The following is a 19,851-nucleotide window of genomic DNA, read 5'->3' as shown; positions in this document are numbered from 1 at the left end:
TCGCCACTGTTATCCGTATCAAATGTGGACATACTGGCTATTAGGTAGGTGGTCATTATGTCAGGGCTGATCAGTGAGTAAGCCCACTTGCAAAAAGCAATGCCTTATCAAACTCAAATTCCTTTACTATTTGGTGCAAACGTTCTGGGGTATAAAAAGAATTAATCATTTTTAAATAATGTGTTCTCCCTTTAATGTCATACTTGTTAAAATTGTCATGTGGGATTAATCCTTTTCAACTGTTTCTTCCATTTTAAAAACTTAATTGTTAAATTGCAACAGGTTTAGTTACTGAGGCAAAATATAAAAAAGGCATTTTATACAAGTTAAGGCATGAAAGGGCATTATTATGTCTTTTGGCCTGTGATATGTAATTCATTTCTGTCATTGTCACCTTGCAGCTATGGGTTTTTAATTTTTACCTTGTGATTGTTTTAGAGTAACTAGTATGAGCTGAATGAGGGGATCAAGCAAAGTGAAGCTCAACTTGGTCACCTTAAGTCAACACCTGGCTATTAATCAAATGTATTTTTTTAGCTGTTTTAACTGTGATTTAATACCATTAATGCTTTCATTGTTTCCATGTGAACTGGGTACCTGATTCACTCATCTACTGAATAATAGAAAGTTGTGAAACTTATAAATTCTGCGAATATTGATTCTCTCACTATTTATGTTATGTGCAGAATTTTAAAATTTTACTTAAATATTTAAAAGAATAATTTGAAGTGTCATTCTGATTGTGAGATTCGTTAATAACCTTATGGTGGTGATTGTGACATCTGTTTTGGAAGAAGACAAAATAATCCTGTGTTAACTGAAATAATATCTTTCTTAGGAATCCAATTGTTCATTATTGTCAATGTTTTATAAATGCTGCTGAGCGGAAAAAATATTGTAAAAAGATCTTTCTTCTTTCTGGTTATGTTGTGTTCAGTAACTTACCTATTATTCATCAAGCTAGATCAGATAGAGATCTATGTCCTCATCCAGTAGACACAGCTTTCTGTTGACTTGTGGCACCTTTGTATCGGTGCAATGGTGACAGATGTGCCCGAAGGTTACATTCACTGACGGGAGGCAGCACGTTGACGAGGCACTGAGTGCCATTGGTGTCCAGCTGACACTAATGCTGCACTGTCACAGTCCAGAGCAGCTGTGATTAGCACAGTTAGTGGTGGCTAGCCAAAGACTTCACCATATTCAGTGGGTAGGCCGGCAGTATCAAAGCCTGGACACTGAGGAGTGTGACCACTGGCTGGCCGGAGGAGGCCTTCTGACCAGACACACAGATCTGCTGAACTTTATTGTTGAATTCCTCACTGATACCTCTGCCAGACATTACTCCTGGCAAGCTGTCCAGCAGATGCCAGGATATCTGGCAGCACAGTGGCTGTCTCGTCAAGGCTGCCACCTTGAATGTGTCTAGGAACTCGTTCAGTGTATATAAATAACACCACCGTAACAGTTTCTTTGGCTGTCCAGTGGTGACAGCTCTCGATGCCGATTGACATGTTTTTTTTTTTTTTTTTGGAGGGTGGGGTGGGGGCAAATTTTCAAGATTTGAGTTGATTCATCCTGTTGCATTTGCCAGCACATTTTTATTAATGGTATTAACAAGAGTTTTTCACTTTATTACACTTACTCAGTTTTCAGTTTTAAAATAAAAGTTCTTATTTGCATCGGCATAAGAGTAATTAAATATGGAGAACTTTCTCTACTTGTATGTTCAGTTTTCTTCAGTGAGTGTTTTTCTGTTATCCAATGTAATTTGCCATTTTTTGGCTGTTGATTTCCACCCAGCAATGTCTCAGTGACATGTGAAAATGGAAGATTCACAAACAGTTTCTGTAAAATAACACAACAGAGTGAAATTTACAATTTGTATACTGCATTTCACAAATGGAGAAACAGGTGAAATTGATAAACATCAAATAAAAAATTTTAGCTCATGTGATTTTCTCATTATTTGCTGAACACTGTAACAATCCAACAGTAAAATTTAGTCCTTCATTTAACAACATTCTGAAAAGGATTGTAGCTACTTATGTTATAGCGGAGATCAGAGTCGACTCAGTATCTCTGCTACATGGTGAATATCAACTACTCTTTTCAGAGTATTGTCATTATTCCATCCAGGATTTTCCATTGTTTGATTAACCCTTCATATGTTATATGTACATTTATTGCACCTAGCAGGTTCCTCGAGGCTCTTCTTACCTCTAATCCAGAATTGCTCATAATTTTGCAATGTGTGAAATATTGAAAAATATGTTACTTGTAAAATGGTACTACAAAAGTTACAATTATATAATATACACAGTGGTTAGAACAGTGGAATTACATTCAGGAGGACAATGGTTCAAACCTGCATCCGGTCGTCCTTATTTAGGTTTTCTGTAATTTTCCTAAATCGCTTCAGGCAAATACTGGAATGGTTCCTTTTCCATCCTTTCCTAATATGATGGAACCAATGACCTCACTGTTTAGTCCCCTCTCACAAATCAACCAACCATAATATACAAATATAATAGAGGGAAACATTCCATGTGGGAAAAATATATCTAAAAACAAAGATGATGTGACTTACCAAACGAAAGTGCTGACAGGTTGATAGACACACAAACAAACACAAACATACGCACAAAATTCAAGCTGTCACAACCAATGGTTGCTTCATCAGGAAAGAGGGAAGGAGAGGGAAAGCTGAAAGGATGTTGGTTTTAAGGGAGATGGTAAGGAGTCATTCCAATCCCGGGATTTCCCCCTAAGGTGAGTCTTTCCGCTCCCGGGATTGGAATGACTCCTTACCCTCTCCCTTAAAACCCACATCCTTTTGTCTTTCCCTCTCCTTCCATCTTTCCTGATGAAGCAACCGTTGGTTGCGAAAACTTGAATTTTGTGTGTATGTTTGTGTTTGTTTGTGTGTCTATCAACCTGCCAGTGTTTTCGTTTGGTAAGTCACATCATCTTTGTTTTTAACCATAATATACAAATATAATACTAATAGAAGTCATGGAGGTGAAGGTGAAGATGATTATAATCATGATGTTTGAATGGTGGTGAAAAACAGCAAATCAAGTATAATCAAACAATGGAAAATCCAGGATGGGGTATGGAATAACAACAATATTATGAAAAGGAGATTACTACTCACCATATATTGAAGATGTTGAGTTGCAGACAGGGACAACAAAAAGACTAATAAACACATAAGCTTTTGCCCAGAAGGCCTTTTTCTGAAATACACACACACACACACACACACACACACACACACACACACACACACACACACACACACACACGAGCCACTGTCGAGGCCAGGTAGGTTGACACACACACACACACACACACACACACACACACACACACACACACGAGCCACTGTCGAGGCCAGGTAGATTGAGACTGTGTAAAGATAGTATGACTGAAGAACCTAAAACCAAATATACCAGTCAGTCCACAGAAGTTTCAGACCACTGGAGTGACTGCTCATTAAACTCATTTCATTCATTTTTCATTAGTTTGAGAGTGGTGTGTATAGACCTTAGGATTGGTATCACTAGGTATGAAATCTATTGGGAATGGACAGGTGTCTGGTTCTCTGCAACATAACTAAGGTTGCACTCAAACTCTAGTCTGCTGTCCTTTATTACATGATATTCTTTATGGAGAAATTTTTCCCAAATTTAGCATTATTTTGTCAAATGCTGAGATCCCTTGTGAACTTGAGATGCTACCCAATAGAGCATATCTTAAAAGAAAACAGCAATGATCCACAATTTCATTTTGAATTATTTTATTGAAAAACTGTCACCAGTTTGAAATCTTAAAAACTTGATGAGTCACTTGTTTCATTCATTAAAGCTTCATTTTGTATCTTTTGACAGACACATTTCTGTGAGTTGACCATCTGGAATGTTTCTTATTTTTGTACTTCATGCAGGTATTGTATGTAAGAAATTACATGGTACACTGTGACAAACTAATGTTTCTATTTTACAAACATGAGGAAAATAAGAAAACTGACATGTTATTGTGTGTGCTTGTGGGACACACTGAGTGTCCAAAGTCCTACAGTGCAGCTGTCCTACAGAGAACATCTGTGCCTGTCAGACATGCTTACACCATCCTAACATCTTCCTATCTGACTGGTATCACAGGGTGCCACATATTAATAAGAGACACCTGTGTGTGTTACTCATGAGATGACAATGTAATGGTTGTGGCCATTTGTGGTCATTCCCATACTTAAACTTATTTTCTTTTCATCCCTGCAGCTGTAATAACTGACAGTAAGACTTTATAGGAAGAAGAGACTCACCATTGCATACCATGTTCTGTTGACTGACAAAAACAAAATTTTAACTCCTGGATGATGTTACAAAAATTCAGTTGGATTAGAAATCTTAAAAAAACTTCATGAATTCAGATACTATGAAATTACAAATGAGGAACACTGTTTGCAGTCTAGGCTACTGTACACATAATCAAGAAATCAGTTAAGATGAAATCTTAACAACTTGATCAGAAGACATGCACACATTGAATCAACTAGAACTTAACTGCACACTGGCAATCTTCAGTCATGGAAACGCCTCTTTGTAAGTGTTTGGAAATCTACAGCTGATTTTGAATACCGATCTAAATGCCACTTGTTTCACAAATTTACAAGTTAACTACAGTTTTATGTAATTTAGGTATAACACTCAAACTAGACTCTCTTATTAGTCCCCATAACTAATTATCATTTTTTCCTGTAAATGTTTACGAAAATGGACTGTTTGAGTTCAGAGTAGTAAGGAAAGCTCTGGTAGAATGTGTAATCCACTCACTACATCCTTGAAAGGCAGGTTCCCTCCTATAAGTCATCCACAGATTTTGAGTGACAAATGGTTCCAGTGGGAGGGTACATTTTCCATCACATGACTTTGTTTCCTACCCAGCAAAAAGCCTTAACCATATTAATGTGTCCTTTATGTAAAAAGAAATCACTTTTTCAAATTCTGAAGGTAGCAGGGATATAATTAATACAGGGACCATAAGACTATCTGCAAGTTGTAGTGAAAGGGTTACAGCTATCGAGAAGGGCATCAGATAGGGTTGCAGCCATGTCCCAATGTTATTCTATTTATAAATTGTGCAAGCAGTAAAGGAAACAAAGGAGAAATTCGAGATAGTTGGAATGGGAATTAAAGTTAAGGGAGAATTAATAAAAATTTTGATGTTTGCCAGTGATATCATAGTTCTCTTAAGAAATAACAAAGGACTTGCAACAAATGTAATTAGATTGAAACAAAATTTGTTGTCTATTATCCAGTAAGAAATTAATTTTAAGTTGTTAATTTTTTAATGTTTGAAACATGAAATCCATACAATGTAAATTCTTTCACTAATTAATAAAGAAATCAGTCAACAGAATTTGAACAGAGTGTATAGCGCCATGAAAAGAGGTTATTATATGAACATGAAGAAATGTGAAACAAGGCTGACAGAATGTAGTTGAATTAAATCAGTTGATACTGAGAGAATTAGATTAGGAAATTAGATACTAAAAGTAGTAGATGAATTTTGCTTTTTGGGAAGTAAATTAATGACAATGGCAGAAGTAGGAGGAAGTAATAAGACCCAGTATGTTATTCTGGATAGTGAGTTTTCATTAGATACAAGGGTATCATCAGGAGTGCTCATCGAAATGTAATAAGATCACTCTTTTTCTCTATAAACTTAGAAGATCAAATGAATAAGGTGAGCAGCAACCTGCAAATATTTGTTAACGATGTTGTAGATTATGCAAAAGTGTCATCATTGACTAACTGTAGGATGCAGGATTATGTAGACAGAGTTTCCATTTGGCGTGATGAAGGGCATCTTGCTCTAAAAGTAGAAAAATTTAAATAATGCTGAAGAGTAGAAAAAAACAATCTGTGATGTTCAAATACACTATTATAGATGTGTTGCTAGATATAGTCACATTGATTAACTATTAGACATGATGCTGCAAAGTGAAATGAAATAGTATAAGCACATAAGGCTCATTGCAGGGAAGGAAAGTGGTAGAGTTTGCTTTATTGGGAGTATTATACGAAAATGTAGCTCATCTACAAAAGGGGACTGTGCTTAGAACATTTGTGCAACCCATTCTAATGTACTGTTTGAGTTTTTGGTGTCTACACCAGGTTGGTTTGGAGGAAGACATTGAGGCAATTCAGAGACATGTTCCTAGATTTGTTACTGGTATTACAGAAATGCACTATGTACTCAAATCGGAATCCCTGAAGGAAAGCAACATCTTCTTTTTGAGGAACACTATTGAGAATATCTGGAAAACTGGCATTTGAAGCTGACTGCAGAATGATTCTACTGCCGCCAACGTACAGTGTGCATAAGGACCATGAAGTTAAGAGAAGAGCAATTAAGGCTCATACAGAGGCATATAGACAGTTGTTAGCCTCACTCTGTTTGTGAGAGGAACAAGAAAGGAAATGTTAGTAGTTTTACAACATTCCCGTGCACCATTGCATGGGCCATGGAGTATATATATAGGACAAGATTCCATCATGCCCATTATGTGGCCTGTGGAGTATGGATGCAGATGCAGACACAGATGCAGATATAAAACTGGAATGGTAATGGAAAGCAAAGCATTTCTGAAAAAGAAAGTTTTTAACAAACAATGGAAAATCCTAGCTGGGATAATGACAATATTATGGAGAGGATGGGTTGCAGACAAAACACACACACACACACACACACACACACACACACACACACACACACACACACATATATATATATATATATATATATATATATATATATATATATCTAAAAACAAAGATGATGTGACTTACCAAATGAAAGTGCTGGCAGGTCGACAGACACACAAACTAACACAAACATACACACAAAATTCAAGCTTTCGCAACAAACTGTTGCCTCATCAGAAAAGAGGGAAGGAGAGGGAAAGACGAAAGGATGTGGGTTTTAAGGGAGAGGGTAAGGAGTCATTCCAGTCCCGGGAGCGGAAAGACTTACCTTATGGGGAAAAAAGGACGGGTATACACTCGCACACACACACATATCCATCCACACATATACAGACACAAGCAGACATATTTAAAGACAAAGAGTTTGGGCAGAGATGTCAGTCGAGGCAGAAGTGCAGAGGCAAAGATGTTGTTGAATGACAGGTGGGGTATGAGTGGCGGCAACTTGAAATTAGCGGAGATTGAGGCCTGGTGGATAACGGGAAGAGAGGATATATTGAAGAGCAAGTTCCCATCTCCGGAGTTCGGATAGGTTGGTATTGGTTGGAACTCCGAACTCCGGAGATGGGAACTTGCTCTTCAATATATCCTCTCTTCCCGTTATCCACCAGGCCTCAATCTCCGCTAATTTCAAGTTGCCGCCACTCATACCCCACCTGTCATTCAACAACATCTTTGCCTCTGCACTTCTGCCTCGACTGACATCTCTGCCCAAACTCTTTGTCTTTAAATATGTCTGCTTGTGTCTGTATATGTGTGGATGGATATGTGTGTGTGTGCGAGTGTATACCCGTCCTTTTTTCCCCATAAGGTAAGTCTTTCCGCTCCCGGGACTGGAATGACTCCTTACCCTCTCCCTTAAAACCCACATCCTTTCGTCTTTCCCTCTCCTTCCCTCTTTCCTGATGAGGCAACAGTTTGTTGCGAAAGCTTGAATTTTGTGTGTATGTTTGTGTTAGTTTGTGTGTCTGTCGACCTGCCAGCACTTTCATTTGGTAAGTCACATCATCTTTGTTTTTAGATATATTTTTCCTTCGTGGAATGTTTCCTTCTATTATAACCATATATATATATATATATATATATATATATATATATATATATATATATATATATATATATATATAAAGAAAGATGATGAGACTTACCAAACAAAAGCGCTGGCAGGTCGATAGACACACAAACATACACACAAAAAATTCTAGCTTTCGCAACCAACGGTTGCCTCGTCAGGAAAGAGGGAAGGAGAGGGAAAGACAAAAGGATTTGGGTTTTAAGGGAGAGGGTAAGGAGTCATTCCAATCCCGGGAGCGGAAAGACTTACCTTAGGGGGAAAAAAGGACAGGTATACACTCGCACACACACACATATCCATCCGCATATACACAGACACAAGCAGACATTTGTAAAGGCAAAGAGTTTGGGCAGAGATGTCAGTCGGGGCGGAAGTACAGAGGCAAAGATAATGTTGAAAGACAGGTGAGGTATGAGCGGCAGCAAATTGAAATTAGAAATTAGCGGAGATTGAGGTCTGGCGGATAGCGAGAAGAAAAATGATCCTAATCCTACTCCTAATCATCCAACTCCCCAAGACACTATCCAAATTGAACCATGCCTGGAACATTTCCGTCCTCCGTCACAGTGGGACCCACCTCCTCTTCCTCAAAATCACCCTCTCCTAACCTTCCAGGAATTTCTGACTTCCAGCCTTGCCTCTCAATCCTTCCTAAAAACCTTAATCCCACTCCCAACATCACCACTGCTGAAGCCCAGGCTATCCGTGATCTGAAGGCTGACCAATCCATCGTCATTTTTCCGGCGGACAAGGGTTCCACGACTGTGGTACTTGATCGTCGGGAGTATGTGGCTGAGGGACTGCATCAGCTTTCAGTCAACACTACTTACAAAGTTTGCCAAGGTAATCCCATTCCTGATGTCCAGGCGGAGATTCAAGGAATCCTCAGAACCTTAGGCCCCCTACAAAACCTTTCACCTGACTCCATCATCCTCCTGACCCCACCAACACCCCGCACCCCTACCTTCTACCTTCTTCCCAAAATTCACAAACCCAATCATCCCGGCCGTCCCATTGTAGCTGGTTACCAAGCCCCCACAGAACGCATCTCTGCCTACATAGATCAACACCTTCAACCCATTACATGCAGTCTCCCATCCTTCATCAAAGACACCAACCACTTTCTCGAACGCCTGGAATCCCTGCCCAGTCTGTTACCCCCGGAAACCATCCTTGTAACCATTGATGCCACTTCCTTATACACAAATATTCCGCATGTCCAGGGCCTCGCTGCAATGGAGCACTTCCTTTCACGCCGATCACCTGCCGCCCTACCTAAAACCTCTTTCCTCATTACCTTAGCCAGCTTCATCCTGACCCATAACTTCTTCACTTTTGAAGGCCAGACATACCAACAATTAAAAGGAACAGCCATGGGTACCAGGATGGCCCCCTCGTATGCCAACCTATTCATGGGTCACTTAGAGGAAGCCTTCTTGGTTACCCAGGCCTGCCAACCCAAAGTTTGGTACAGATTTATTGATGACATTTTCATGATCTGCACTCACAGTGAAGAAGAACTCCAGAATTTCCTCTCCAACCTCAACTCCTTTGGTTCCATCAGATTCACCTGGTCCTACTCTAAATCCCATGCCACTTTCCTTGACGTTGACCTCCACCTGTCCAATGGCCAGCTTCACACGTCCGTCCACATCAAACCCACCAACAAGCAACAGTACCTCCATTATGACAGCTGCCACCCATTCCACATCAAACGGTCCCTTCCCTACAGCCTAGGTCTTCGTGGCAAATGAATCTGCTCCAGTCCAGAATCCTTGAACCATTACACCAACAACCTGAAAACAGCTTTTGCATCCCGTAACTACCCTCCCGACCTGGTACAGAAGCAAATAACCAGAGCCACTTCCTCATCTCCTCAAACCCGGAACCTTCCACAGAAGAACCCCAAAAGTGCCCCACTTGTGACAGGATACTTTCCGGGACTGGATCAGATTCTGAATGTGGCTCTCCAGCAGGGATACGACTTCCTCAAATCCTGCCCTGAAATGAGATCCATCCTTCATGAAATCCTCCCCACTCCACCAAGAGTGTCTTTCCGCCGTCCACCTAACCTTCGTAACCTCTTAGTTCATCCCTATGAAATCCCCAAACCATCTTCCCTACCTTCTGGCTCCTACCCCTGTAACCGCCCCTGGTGTAAAACCTGTCCCATGCACCCTCCCACCACCACCTATTCCAGTCCTGTAACCCAGAAGGTGTACACGATCAAAGGAAGAGCCACGTGTGAAAGCACCCACATGATTTACCAACTGACCTGCCTACACTGTGAAGCGTTCTATGTGGGAATGACCAGCAACAAACTGTCCATTCGCATGAATGGACACAGGCAGACAGTGTTTGTTGGTAATGAGGATCACCCTGTGGCTAAACATGCCTTGGTGCACGGCCAACACATCTTGGCACAGTGTTACACCGTCCGGGTTATCTGGATACTTCCCACTAACACCAACCTGTCAGAACTCCGGAGATGGGAACTTGCCCTTCAGCATATCCTCTCTTCTCGCTATCCGCCAGGCCTCAATCTCCGCTAATTTCTAATTTCAATTTGCCGCCACTCGTACCTCATCTGTCTTTCAACATCATCTTTGCCTCTGTACTTCCGCCCCGACTGACATCTCTGCCCAAACTCTTTGCCTTTACAAATGTCTGCTTGTGTCTGTGTATATGCGGATGGATATGTGTGTGTGTGCGAGTGTATACCTGTCCTTTTTTCCCCCTAAGGTAAGTCTTTCCGCTCCCGGGATTGGAATGACTCCTTACCCTCTCCCTTAAAACCCAAATCCTTTTGTCTTTCCCTCTCCTTCCCTCTTTCCTGATGAGGCAACTGTTAGTTGCGAAAGCTAGAATTTTTTGTGTGTATGTTTGTGTTTGTTGTGTGTCTATCGACCTGCCAGCGCTTTTGTTTGGTAAGTCTCATCATCTTTCTTTTTAGATATATTTTTCCCACGTGGAATGTTTCCCTCTATTATATATATATATATATATATATATATATATATATATATATATATATATATATATATATATATATATATATATATATATATTTAAAAAGAAAGATGATGAGACTTACCAAACAAAAGCGCTGGCAGGTCGATAGACACACAAACAAACACAAACATACACACAAAATCAAGCTTTCGCAACCAACGGTTGCTTCATCATGAAAGAGGGAAGGAGAGGGAAAGACGAAAGGATGTGGGTTTTAAGGGAGACGGTAAAGAGTCATTCCAATCCCGGGAGCGGAAAGACTTACCTTAGGGGGAAAAAAAGGACAGGTATACACTCGCACACACACCCACATCCAACCGCACATACACAGACAGTTCTGTGTACGTGTGGCTGGACACGGGTGCGTGTGCGCGAGTGTATACCCGTCCTTTCTTCCCCCCCAAGGCAAGTCCCTCCGCTCCCGGGACTGGAACGACTCCCCACCCTCCCCCCCAAAACCCACATCCCTTCGTCCCTCCCTCTCCCTCCCTCCCTCATGACGAAGCAACCGTTGGCCGCGAAAGCCTGAATCTTGTGTGTATGTTTGTGCGTCTATCGACCTGCCAGCGCCTCCGCCCGGCAAGTCACATCATCTTTGTTTTTATATTTAAAAAGAAAGATGATGAGACTCACCAAACAAAAGCGCTGGCAGGTCGATAGACACACAAACAAACACAAACATACACACAAAACCCAGCCCCCGCAACCAACGGCCGCCCCGTCAGGAAAGAGGGAAGGAGAGGGAAAGACAAAAGGATTCGGGTTTCAAGGGAGAGGGCAAGGAGCCACTCCAATCCCGGGAGCGGAAAGACTCACCCCAGGGGGAAAAAAGGACAGGTATACACTCGCACACACACACATATCCATCCTCATATACACAGACACAAGCAGACATTTGTAAAGGCAAAGAGTTTGGGCAGAGATGTCAGTCGGGGCGGATGTACAAAGGCAAAGATGATGTTGAAAGACAGGTGAGGTACGAGCGGCGGCAAATTGAAATTAGAAATTAGCGGAGATTGAGGCCTGGCGGATAGCGAGAAGAGAGGATATGCTGAAGGGCAAGTTCCCATCTCCGGAGTTCTGACAGGTTGGTGTTAGTGGGAAGTATCCAGATAACCCGGACGGTGTAACACTGTGCCAAGATGTGCTGGCCGTGCACCAAGGCATGTTTAGCCACAGGGTGATCCTCATTACCAACAAACACTGTCTGCCTGTGTCCATTCATGCGAATGGACAGTTTGTTGCTGGTCATTCCCACATAGAACACTTCACAGTGTAGGCAGGTCAGTTGGTAAATCACGTGGGTGCTTTCACACGTGGCTCTGCCTTTGATCGTGTACACCTTCCGGGTTACAGGACTGGAATAGGTGGTGGTGGGAGGGTGCATGGGACAGGTTTTACACCGGGGGCGGTTACAGGGGTAGGAGCCAGAGGGTAGGGAAGGTGGTCTGGGGATTTCATAGGGATGAACTAAGAGGTTGCGAAGGTTAGGTGGACGGCGGAAAGACACTCTTGGTGGAGTGGGGAGGATTTCATGAAGGATGGATCTCATTTCAGGGCAGGATTTGAGGAAGTCGTATCCCTGCTGGAGAGCCACATTCAGAATCTGATCCAGTCCCGGAAAGTATCCTGTCACAAGTGGGGCACTTTTGGGGTTCTTCTGTGGAAGGTTCCGGGTTTGAGGAGATGAGGAAGTGGCTCTGGTTATTTGCTTCTGTACCAGGTCGGGAGGGTAGTTACGGGATGCAAAAGCTGTTTTCAGGTTGTTGGTGTAATGGTTCAAGGATTCCGGACTGGAGCAGATTCGTTAGCCACGAAGACCTAGGCTGTAGGGAAGGGACCGTTTGATGTGGAATGGGTGGCAGCTGTCATAATGGAGGTACTGTTGCTTGTTGGTGGGTTTGATGTGGACGGACGTGTGAAGCTGGCCATTGGACAGGTGGAGGTCAACGTCAAGGAAAGTGGCATGGGATTTGGAGTAGGACCAGGTGAATCTGATGGAACCAAAGGAGTTGAGGTTGGAGAGGAAATTCTGGAGTTCTTCTTCACTGTGAGTCCAGATCATGAAAATGTCATCAATAAATCTGTACCAAACTTCGGGTTGGCAGGCCTGGGTAACCAAGAAGGCTTCCTCTAAGCGACCCATGAATAGGTTGGCATACGAGGGGGCCATCCTGGTACCCATGGCTGTTCCTTTTAATTGTTGGTATGTCTGGCCTTCAAAAGTGAAGAAGTTGTGGGTCAGGATGAAGCTGGCTAAGGTAATGAGGAAAGAGGTTTTAGGTAGGGCGGCAGGTGATCGGCGTGACAGGAAGTGCTCCATCGCAGCGAGGCCCTGGACATGCGGAATATTTGTGTACAAGGAAGTGGCATCAATGGTTACAAGGATGGTTTCCGGGGGTAACAGACTGGGTAGGGATTCCAGGCGTTCGAGAAAGTGGTTGGTGTCTTTGATGAAGGATGGGAGACTGCATGTAATGGGTTGAAGGTGTTGATCTACGTAGGCAGAGATGCGTTCGGTGGGGGCTTGGTAACCAGCTACAATGGGACGGCCGGGATGATTGGGTTTGTGAATTTTGGGAAGAAGGTAGAAGGTAGGGGTGCGGGGTGTTGGTGGGGTCAGGAGGTTGATGGAGTCGGGTGAAAGGTTTTGTAGGGGGCCTAAGGTTCTGAGGATTCCTTGAAGCTCCGCCTGGACATCAGGAATGGGATTGCCTTGGCAAACTTTGTAAGTAGTGTTGTCTGAAAGCTGACGCAGTCCCTCAGTCACATACTCCCGACGATCAAGTACCACAGTTGTGGAACCCTTGTCAGCCGGAAGAATGACGATGGATCGGTCAGCCTTCAGATCACGGATAGCCTGGGCTTCAGCAGTGGTGATGTTGGGAGTAGGATTAAGGTTTTTTAAGAAGGATTGAGAGGCAAGGCTGGAAGTCAGAAATTCCTGGAAGGTTAGGAGAGGGTGATTTTGAGGAAGAGGAGGTGGGTCCCGCTGTGACGGAGGACGGAACTGTTCCAGGCATGGTTCAATTTGGATAGTATCTTGGGGAGTTGGATCATTAGGAGTAGGATTAGGATCATTTTTCTTCGTGGCAAAGTGATATTTCCAGCAGAGAGTACGGGTGTAGGACAGTAAATCTTTGACGAGGGCTGTTTGGTTAAAACTGGGAGTGGGGCTGAAGGTGAGGCCTTTGGATAGGACAGAGGTTTCGGATTGGGAGAGAGGTTTGGAGGAAAGGTTAACTACTGAATTGGGGTGTTGTGGTTCCAGATTGCGTTGATTGGAATTTTGAGGTTTTGGAGGGAGTGGAGCTGGAAGTGGGAGATTGAGTAGATGGGAGAGACTGGGTTTGTGTGCAATGAGAGGAGGTTGAGGTTTGCTGGAAAGGTTGTGAAGGGTGAGTGAGTTGCCTTTCCGGAGGTGGGAAACCAGGAGATTGGATAGTTTTTTAAGGTGGAGGGTGGCATGCTTTTCTAATTTGCGGTTGGCCTGTAGGAGGATGCTCTGAACAACCGGTGTGGATGTGGGAGAGGAAAGATTCAGGACTTTTATTAGGGACAGGAGTTGATGGGTGTGTTGATTGGCTGAGTGGATGTGTAGGTGAAGGATTAGGTGGGTGAGGGCAATGGATTGTTCGGTTTGGAACTGGTATAGGGACTGATGGAAAGAAGGGTTGCAGCCAGAGATGGGAACTTTAAGTGTGAGGCCTTTGGGGGTGATGCCAAATGTCAGACAAGCCTGAGAAAATAAAATATGGGAGTGTAATCTGGCTAGGGCGAAGGCATGTTTGCGGAGGGAATGTAAATAAAACTTAATGGGGTCGTTGTGGAGGTGTTGTGAGGGTGACATGGTACTAGAAGGTGGAAAGTGGAACACGAGGCTGAAATGAAAATGAAAATAAATATAAAAATATATGGGGAGAGATAAAGGTAAAACTAGAAAGCAAAAGGAGATCTGGTGTGAAAAAAGGCGAAAAAGGGTTGGTTAGAGCTGGGCTGTTGATCCTGTGGTGAACTTGTGTAGGTAGATAATGATGTGCATAAAGGTTAGGTGGTTGTGTTGCCGCCAAAACACGTTAAAGGGTGGAGAAATACGGGAGAATTTCGAAAAAACTACGTGAGGATGTATTAAAAGGGTGGTTTGGTGGTGACAGATTATGGAAATGAAGCTAACAATTGTCTGGTGAAGAAATAATGACGTTAAAACCTGTGGGAAGCGGCTAGAAATGATCGATGATGTGAGAAAAACGGAAATGGAAATAAAGCAAAAGATATTAAAACTAGCTGAAAAGGTTGTTAAATAGCTGAAAGGAACTGTTTGTGAACTGGAAACGGTGGATTTTATAGCAGCGGTAGTGTTGAAAGCGGAAAAAAAATTTTTGGTTTGGAAGTGGGTTACGTATTATTACGTATTATTACGTATTATTGAGTATATATCGGCGGGATAAAATTGTATACTGGATTACGGTAAAAAAGGAGAAGGTGAATAGAAAGTAAAACTGCTGGCAAAAACAGAAGGAGGAAATAAGATGACAGAAAAGACTACGAAATGTAACAGTGACAATAACAATAACAAACGTGATTGTTGGGTTCAAATTAATGATATGAATATAATAGAGGGAAACGTTCCACGTGGGAAAAATATATTTAAAAAGAAAGATGATGAGACTTACCAAACAAAAGCGCTGGCAGGTCGATAGACACACAAACAAACACAAACATACACACAAAATCAAGCTTTCGCAACCAACGGTTGCTTCATCATGAAAGAGGGAAGGAGAGGGAAAGACGAAAGGATGTGGGTTTTAAGGGAGACGGTAAAGAGTCATTCCAATCCCGGGAGCGGAAAGACTTACCTTAGGGGGAAAAAAAGGACAGGTACACACTCGCACACACACCCACATCCAACCGCACATACACAGACAGTTCTGTGTACGTGTGGCTGGACACGGGTGCGTGTGCGCAAGCGTATACCCGTCCTTTCTTCCCCCCCAAGGCAAGTCCCTCCGCTCCCGGGACTGGAACGACTCCCCACCCTCCCGGCTAGTTTTAATATCTTTTGCTTTATTTCCATTTCCGTTTTTCTCACATCATCGATCATTTCTAGCCGCTTCCCACAGGTTTTAACGTCATTATTTCTTCATCAGACAATTGTTAGCTTCATTTCCATAATCTGTCACCACCAAACCACCCTTTTAATACATCCTCACGTAGTTTTTTCGAAATTCTCCCGTATTTCTCCACCCTTTAACGTGTTTTGGCGGCAACACAACCACCTAACCTTTATGCACATCATTATCTACCTACACAAGTTCACCACAGGATCAACAGCCCAGCTCTAACCAACCCTTTTTCGCCTTTTTTCACACCAGATCTCCTTTTGCTTTCTAGTTTTACCTTTATCTCTCCCCATATATTTTTATATTTTTTTCATTTTCATTTCAGCCTCGTGTTCCACTTTCCACCTTCTAGTACCATGTCACCCTCACAACACCTCCACAACGACCCCATTAAGTTTTATTTACATTCCCTCCGCAAACATGCCTTCGCCCTAGCCAGATTACACTCCCATATTTTATTTTCTCAGGCTTGTCTGACATTTGGCATCACCCCCAAAGGCCTCACACTTAAAGTTCCCATCTCTGGCTGCAACCCTTCTTTCCATCAGTCCCTATACCAGTTCCAAACCGAACAATCCATTGCCCTCACCCACCTAATCCTTCACCTACACATCCACTCAGCCAATCAACACACCCATCAACTCCTGTCCCTAATAAAAGTCCTGAATCTTTCCTCTCCCACATCCACACCGGTTGTTCAGAGCATCCTCCTACAGGCCAACCGCAAATTAGAAAAGCATGCCACCCTCCACCTTAAAAAACTATCCAATCTCCTGGTTTCCCACCTCCGGAAAGGCAACTCACTCACCCTTCACAACCTTTCCAGCAAACCTCAACCTCCTCTCATTGCACACAAACCCAGTCTCTCCCATCTACTCAATCTCCCACTTCCAGCTCCACTCCCTCCAAAACCTCAAAATTCCAATCAACGCAATCTGGAACCACAACACCCCAATTCAGTAGTTAACCTTTCCTCCAAACCTCTCTCCCAATCCGAAACCTCTGTCCTATCCAAAGGCCTCACCTTCAGCCCCACTCCCAGTTTTAACCAAACAGCCCTCGTCAAAGATTTACTGTCCTACACCCGTACTCTCTGCTGGAAATATCACTTTGCCACGAAGAAAAATGATCCTAATCCTACTCCTAATGATCCAGCTCCCCAAGATACTATCCAAATTGAACCATGCCTGGAACAGTTCCGTCCTCCGTCACAGCGGGACCCACCTCCTCTTCCTCAAAATCACCCTCTCCTAACCTTCCAGGAATTTCTGACTTCCAGCCTTGCCTCTCAATCCTTCTTAAAAAACCTTAATCCTACTCCCAACATCACCACTGCTGAAGCCCAGGCTATCCGTGATCTGAAGGCTGACCGATCCATCGTCATTCTTCCGGCTGACAAGGGTTCCACAACTGTGGTACTTGATCGTCGGGAGTATGTGACTGAGGGACTGCGTCAGCGTTCAGACAACACTACTTACAAAGTTTGCCAAGGCAATCCCATTCCTGATGTCCAGGCGGAGCTTCAAGGAATCCTCAGAACCTTAGGCCCCCTACAAAACCTTTCACCCGACTCCATCAACCTCCTGACCCCACCAACACCCCGCACCCCTACCTTCTACCTTCTTCCCAAAATTCACAAACCCAATCATCCCGGCCGTCCCATTGTAGCTGGTTACCAAGCCCCCACCGAACGCATCTCTGCCTACGTAGATCAACACCTTCAACCCATTACATGCAGTCTCCCATCCTTCATCAAAGACACCAACCACTTTCTCGAACGCCTGGAATCCCTACCCAGTCTGTTACCCCCGGAAACCATCCTTGTAACCATTGATGCCACTTCCTTGTACACAAATATTCCGCATGTCCAGGGCCTCGCTGCGATGGAGCACTTCCTGTCACGCCGATCACCTGCCGCCCTACCTAAAACCTCTTTCCTCATTACCTTAGCCAGCTTCATCCTGACCCACAACTTCTTCACTTTTGAAGGCCAGACATACCAACAATTAAAGGGAACAGCCATGGGTACCAGGATGGCCCCCTCGTATGCCAACCTATTCATGGGTCGCTTAGAGGAAGCCTTCTTGGTTACCCAGGCCTGCCAACCCGAAGTTTGGTACAGATTTATTGATGACATTTTCATGATCTGGACTCACAGTGAAGAAGAACTCCAGAATTTCCTCTCCAACCTCAACTCCTTTGGTTCCATCAGATTCACCTGGTCCTACTCCAAATCCCATGCCACTTTCCTTGACGTTGACCTCCACCTGTCCAATGGCCAGCTTCACACGTCCGTCCACATCAAACCCACCAACAAGCAACAGTACCTCCATTATGACAGCTGCCACCCATTCCACATCAAACGGTCCCTTCCCTACAGCCTAGGTCTTCGTGGCAAACGAATCTGCTCCAGTCCGGAATCCTTGAACCATTACACCAACAACCTGAAAACAGCTTTTGCATCCCGTAACTACCCTCCCGACCTGGTACAGAAGCAAATAACCAGAGCCACTTCCTCATCTCCTCAAACCCGGAACCTTCCACAGAAGAACCCCAAAAGTGCCCCACTTGTGACAGGATACTTTCCGGGACTGGATCAGATTCTGAATGTGGCTCTCCAGCAGGGATACGACTTCCTCAAATCCTGCCCTGAAATGAGATCCATCCTTCATGAAATCCTCCCCACTCCACCAAGAGTGTCTTTCCGCCGTCCACCTAACCTTCGCAACCTCTTAGTTCATCCCTATGAAATCCCCAGACCACCTTCCCTACCCTCTGGCTCCTACCCCTGTAACCGCCCCCGGTGTAAAACCTGTCCCATGCACCCTCCCACCACCACCTATTCCAGTCCTGTAACCCGGAAGGTGTACACGATCAAAGGCAGAGCCACGTGTGAAAGCATCCACGTGATTTACCAACTGACCTGCCTACACTGTGAAGTGTTCTATGTGGGAATGACCAGCAACAAACTGTCCATTCGCATGAATGGACACAGGCAGACAGTGTTTGTTGGTAATGAGGATCACCCTGTGGCTAAACATGCCTTGGTGCACGGCCAGCACATCTTGGCACAGTGTTACACCGTCTGGGTTATCTGGATACTTCCCACTAACACCAACCTGTCAGAACTCCGGAGATGGGAACTTGCCCTTCAGCATATCCTCTCTTCTCGCTATCCGCCAGGCCTCAATCTCCGCTAATTTCTAATTTCAATTTGCCGCCGCTCGTACCTCACCTGTCTTTCAACATCATCTTTGCCTTTGTACATCCGCCCCGACTGACATCTCTGCCCAAACTCTTTGCCTTTACAAATGTCTGCTTGTGTCTGTGTATATGAGGATGGATATGTGTGTGTGTGCGAGTGTATACCTGTCCTTTTTTCCCCCTGGGGTGAGTCTTTCCGCTCCCGGGATTGGAGTGGCTCCTTGCCCTCTCCCTTGAAACCCGAATCCTTTTGTCTTTCCCTCTCCTTCCCTCTTTCCTGACGGGGCGGCCGTTGGTTGCGGGGGCTGGGTTTTGTGTGTATGTTTGTGTTTGTTTGTGTGTCTATCGACCTGCCAGCGCTTTTGTTTGGTGAGTCTCATCATCTTTCTTTTTAAATATAAAAACAAAGATGATGTGACTTGCCGGGCGGAGGCGCTGGCAGGTCGATAGACGCACAAACATACACACAAGATTCAGGCTTTCGCGGCCAACGGTTGCTTCGTCATGAGGGAGGGAGGGAGAGGGAGGGACGAAGGGATGTGGGTTTTGGGGGGGAGGGTGGGGAGTCGTTCCAGTCCCGGGAGCGGAGGGACTTGCCTTGGGGGGGAAGAAAGGACGGGTATACACTCGCGCACACGCACCCGTGTCCAGCCACACGTACACAGAA

General features: G+C 44.0%; 1 protein-coding gene across 1 annotated transcript in view; it reads right to left on the bottom strand.

The window, feature by feature from the left end:
- Positions 1 to 1,624: 1,624 nt before the first annotated feature.
- The window catches only part of LOC126092842 (lysosomal alpha-mannosidase-like), a 324,038-nt gene continuing 305,811 nt past the window's right edge, over positions 1,625 to 19,851 (bottom strand). The window contains exon 18 of the mRNA XM_049908575.1: positions 1,625 to 1,848. Within this exon, the coding sequence (XP_049764532.1) occupies positions 1,642 to 1,848 (207 nt within the window). The 3' untranslated portion in view covers positions 1,625 to 1,641. The remainder of the gene's footprint in view (positions 1,849 to 19,851) is intronic.

This window comes from Schistocerca cancellata, chromosome 1 (assembly GCF_023864275.1).
Source record: "Schistocerca cancellata isolate TAMUIC-IGC-003103 chromosome 1, iqSchCanc2.1, whole genome shotgun sequence".
NCBI lineage: Eukaryota > Metazoa > Arthropoda > Insecta > Orthoptera > Acrididae > Schistocerca > Schistocerca cancellata.
This window is presented reverse-complemented; position numbering and strand designations above follow the sequence as displayed.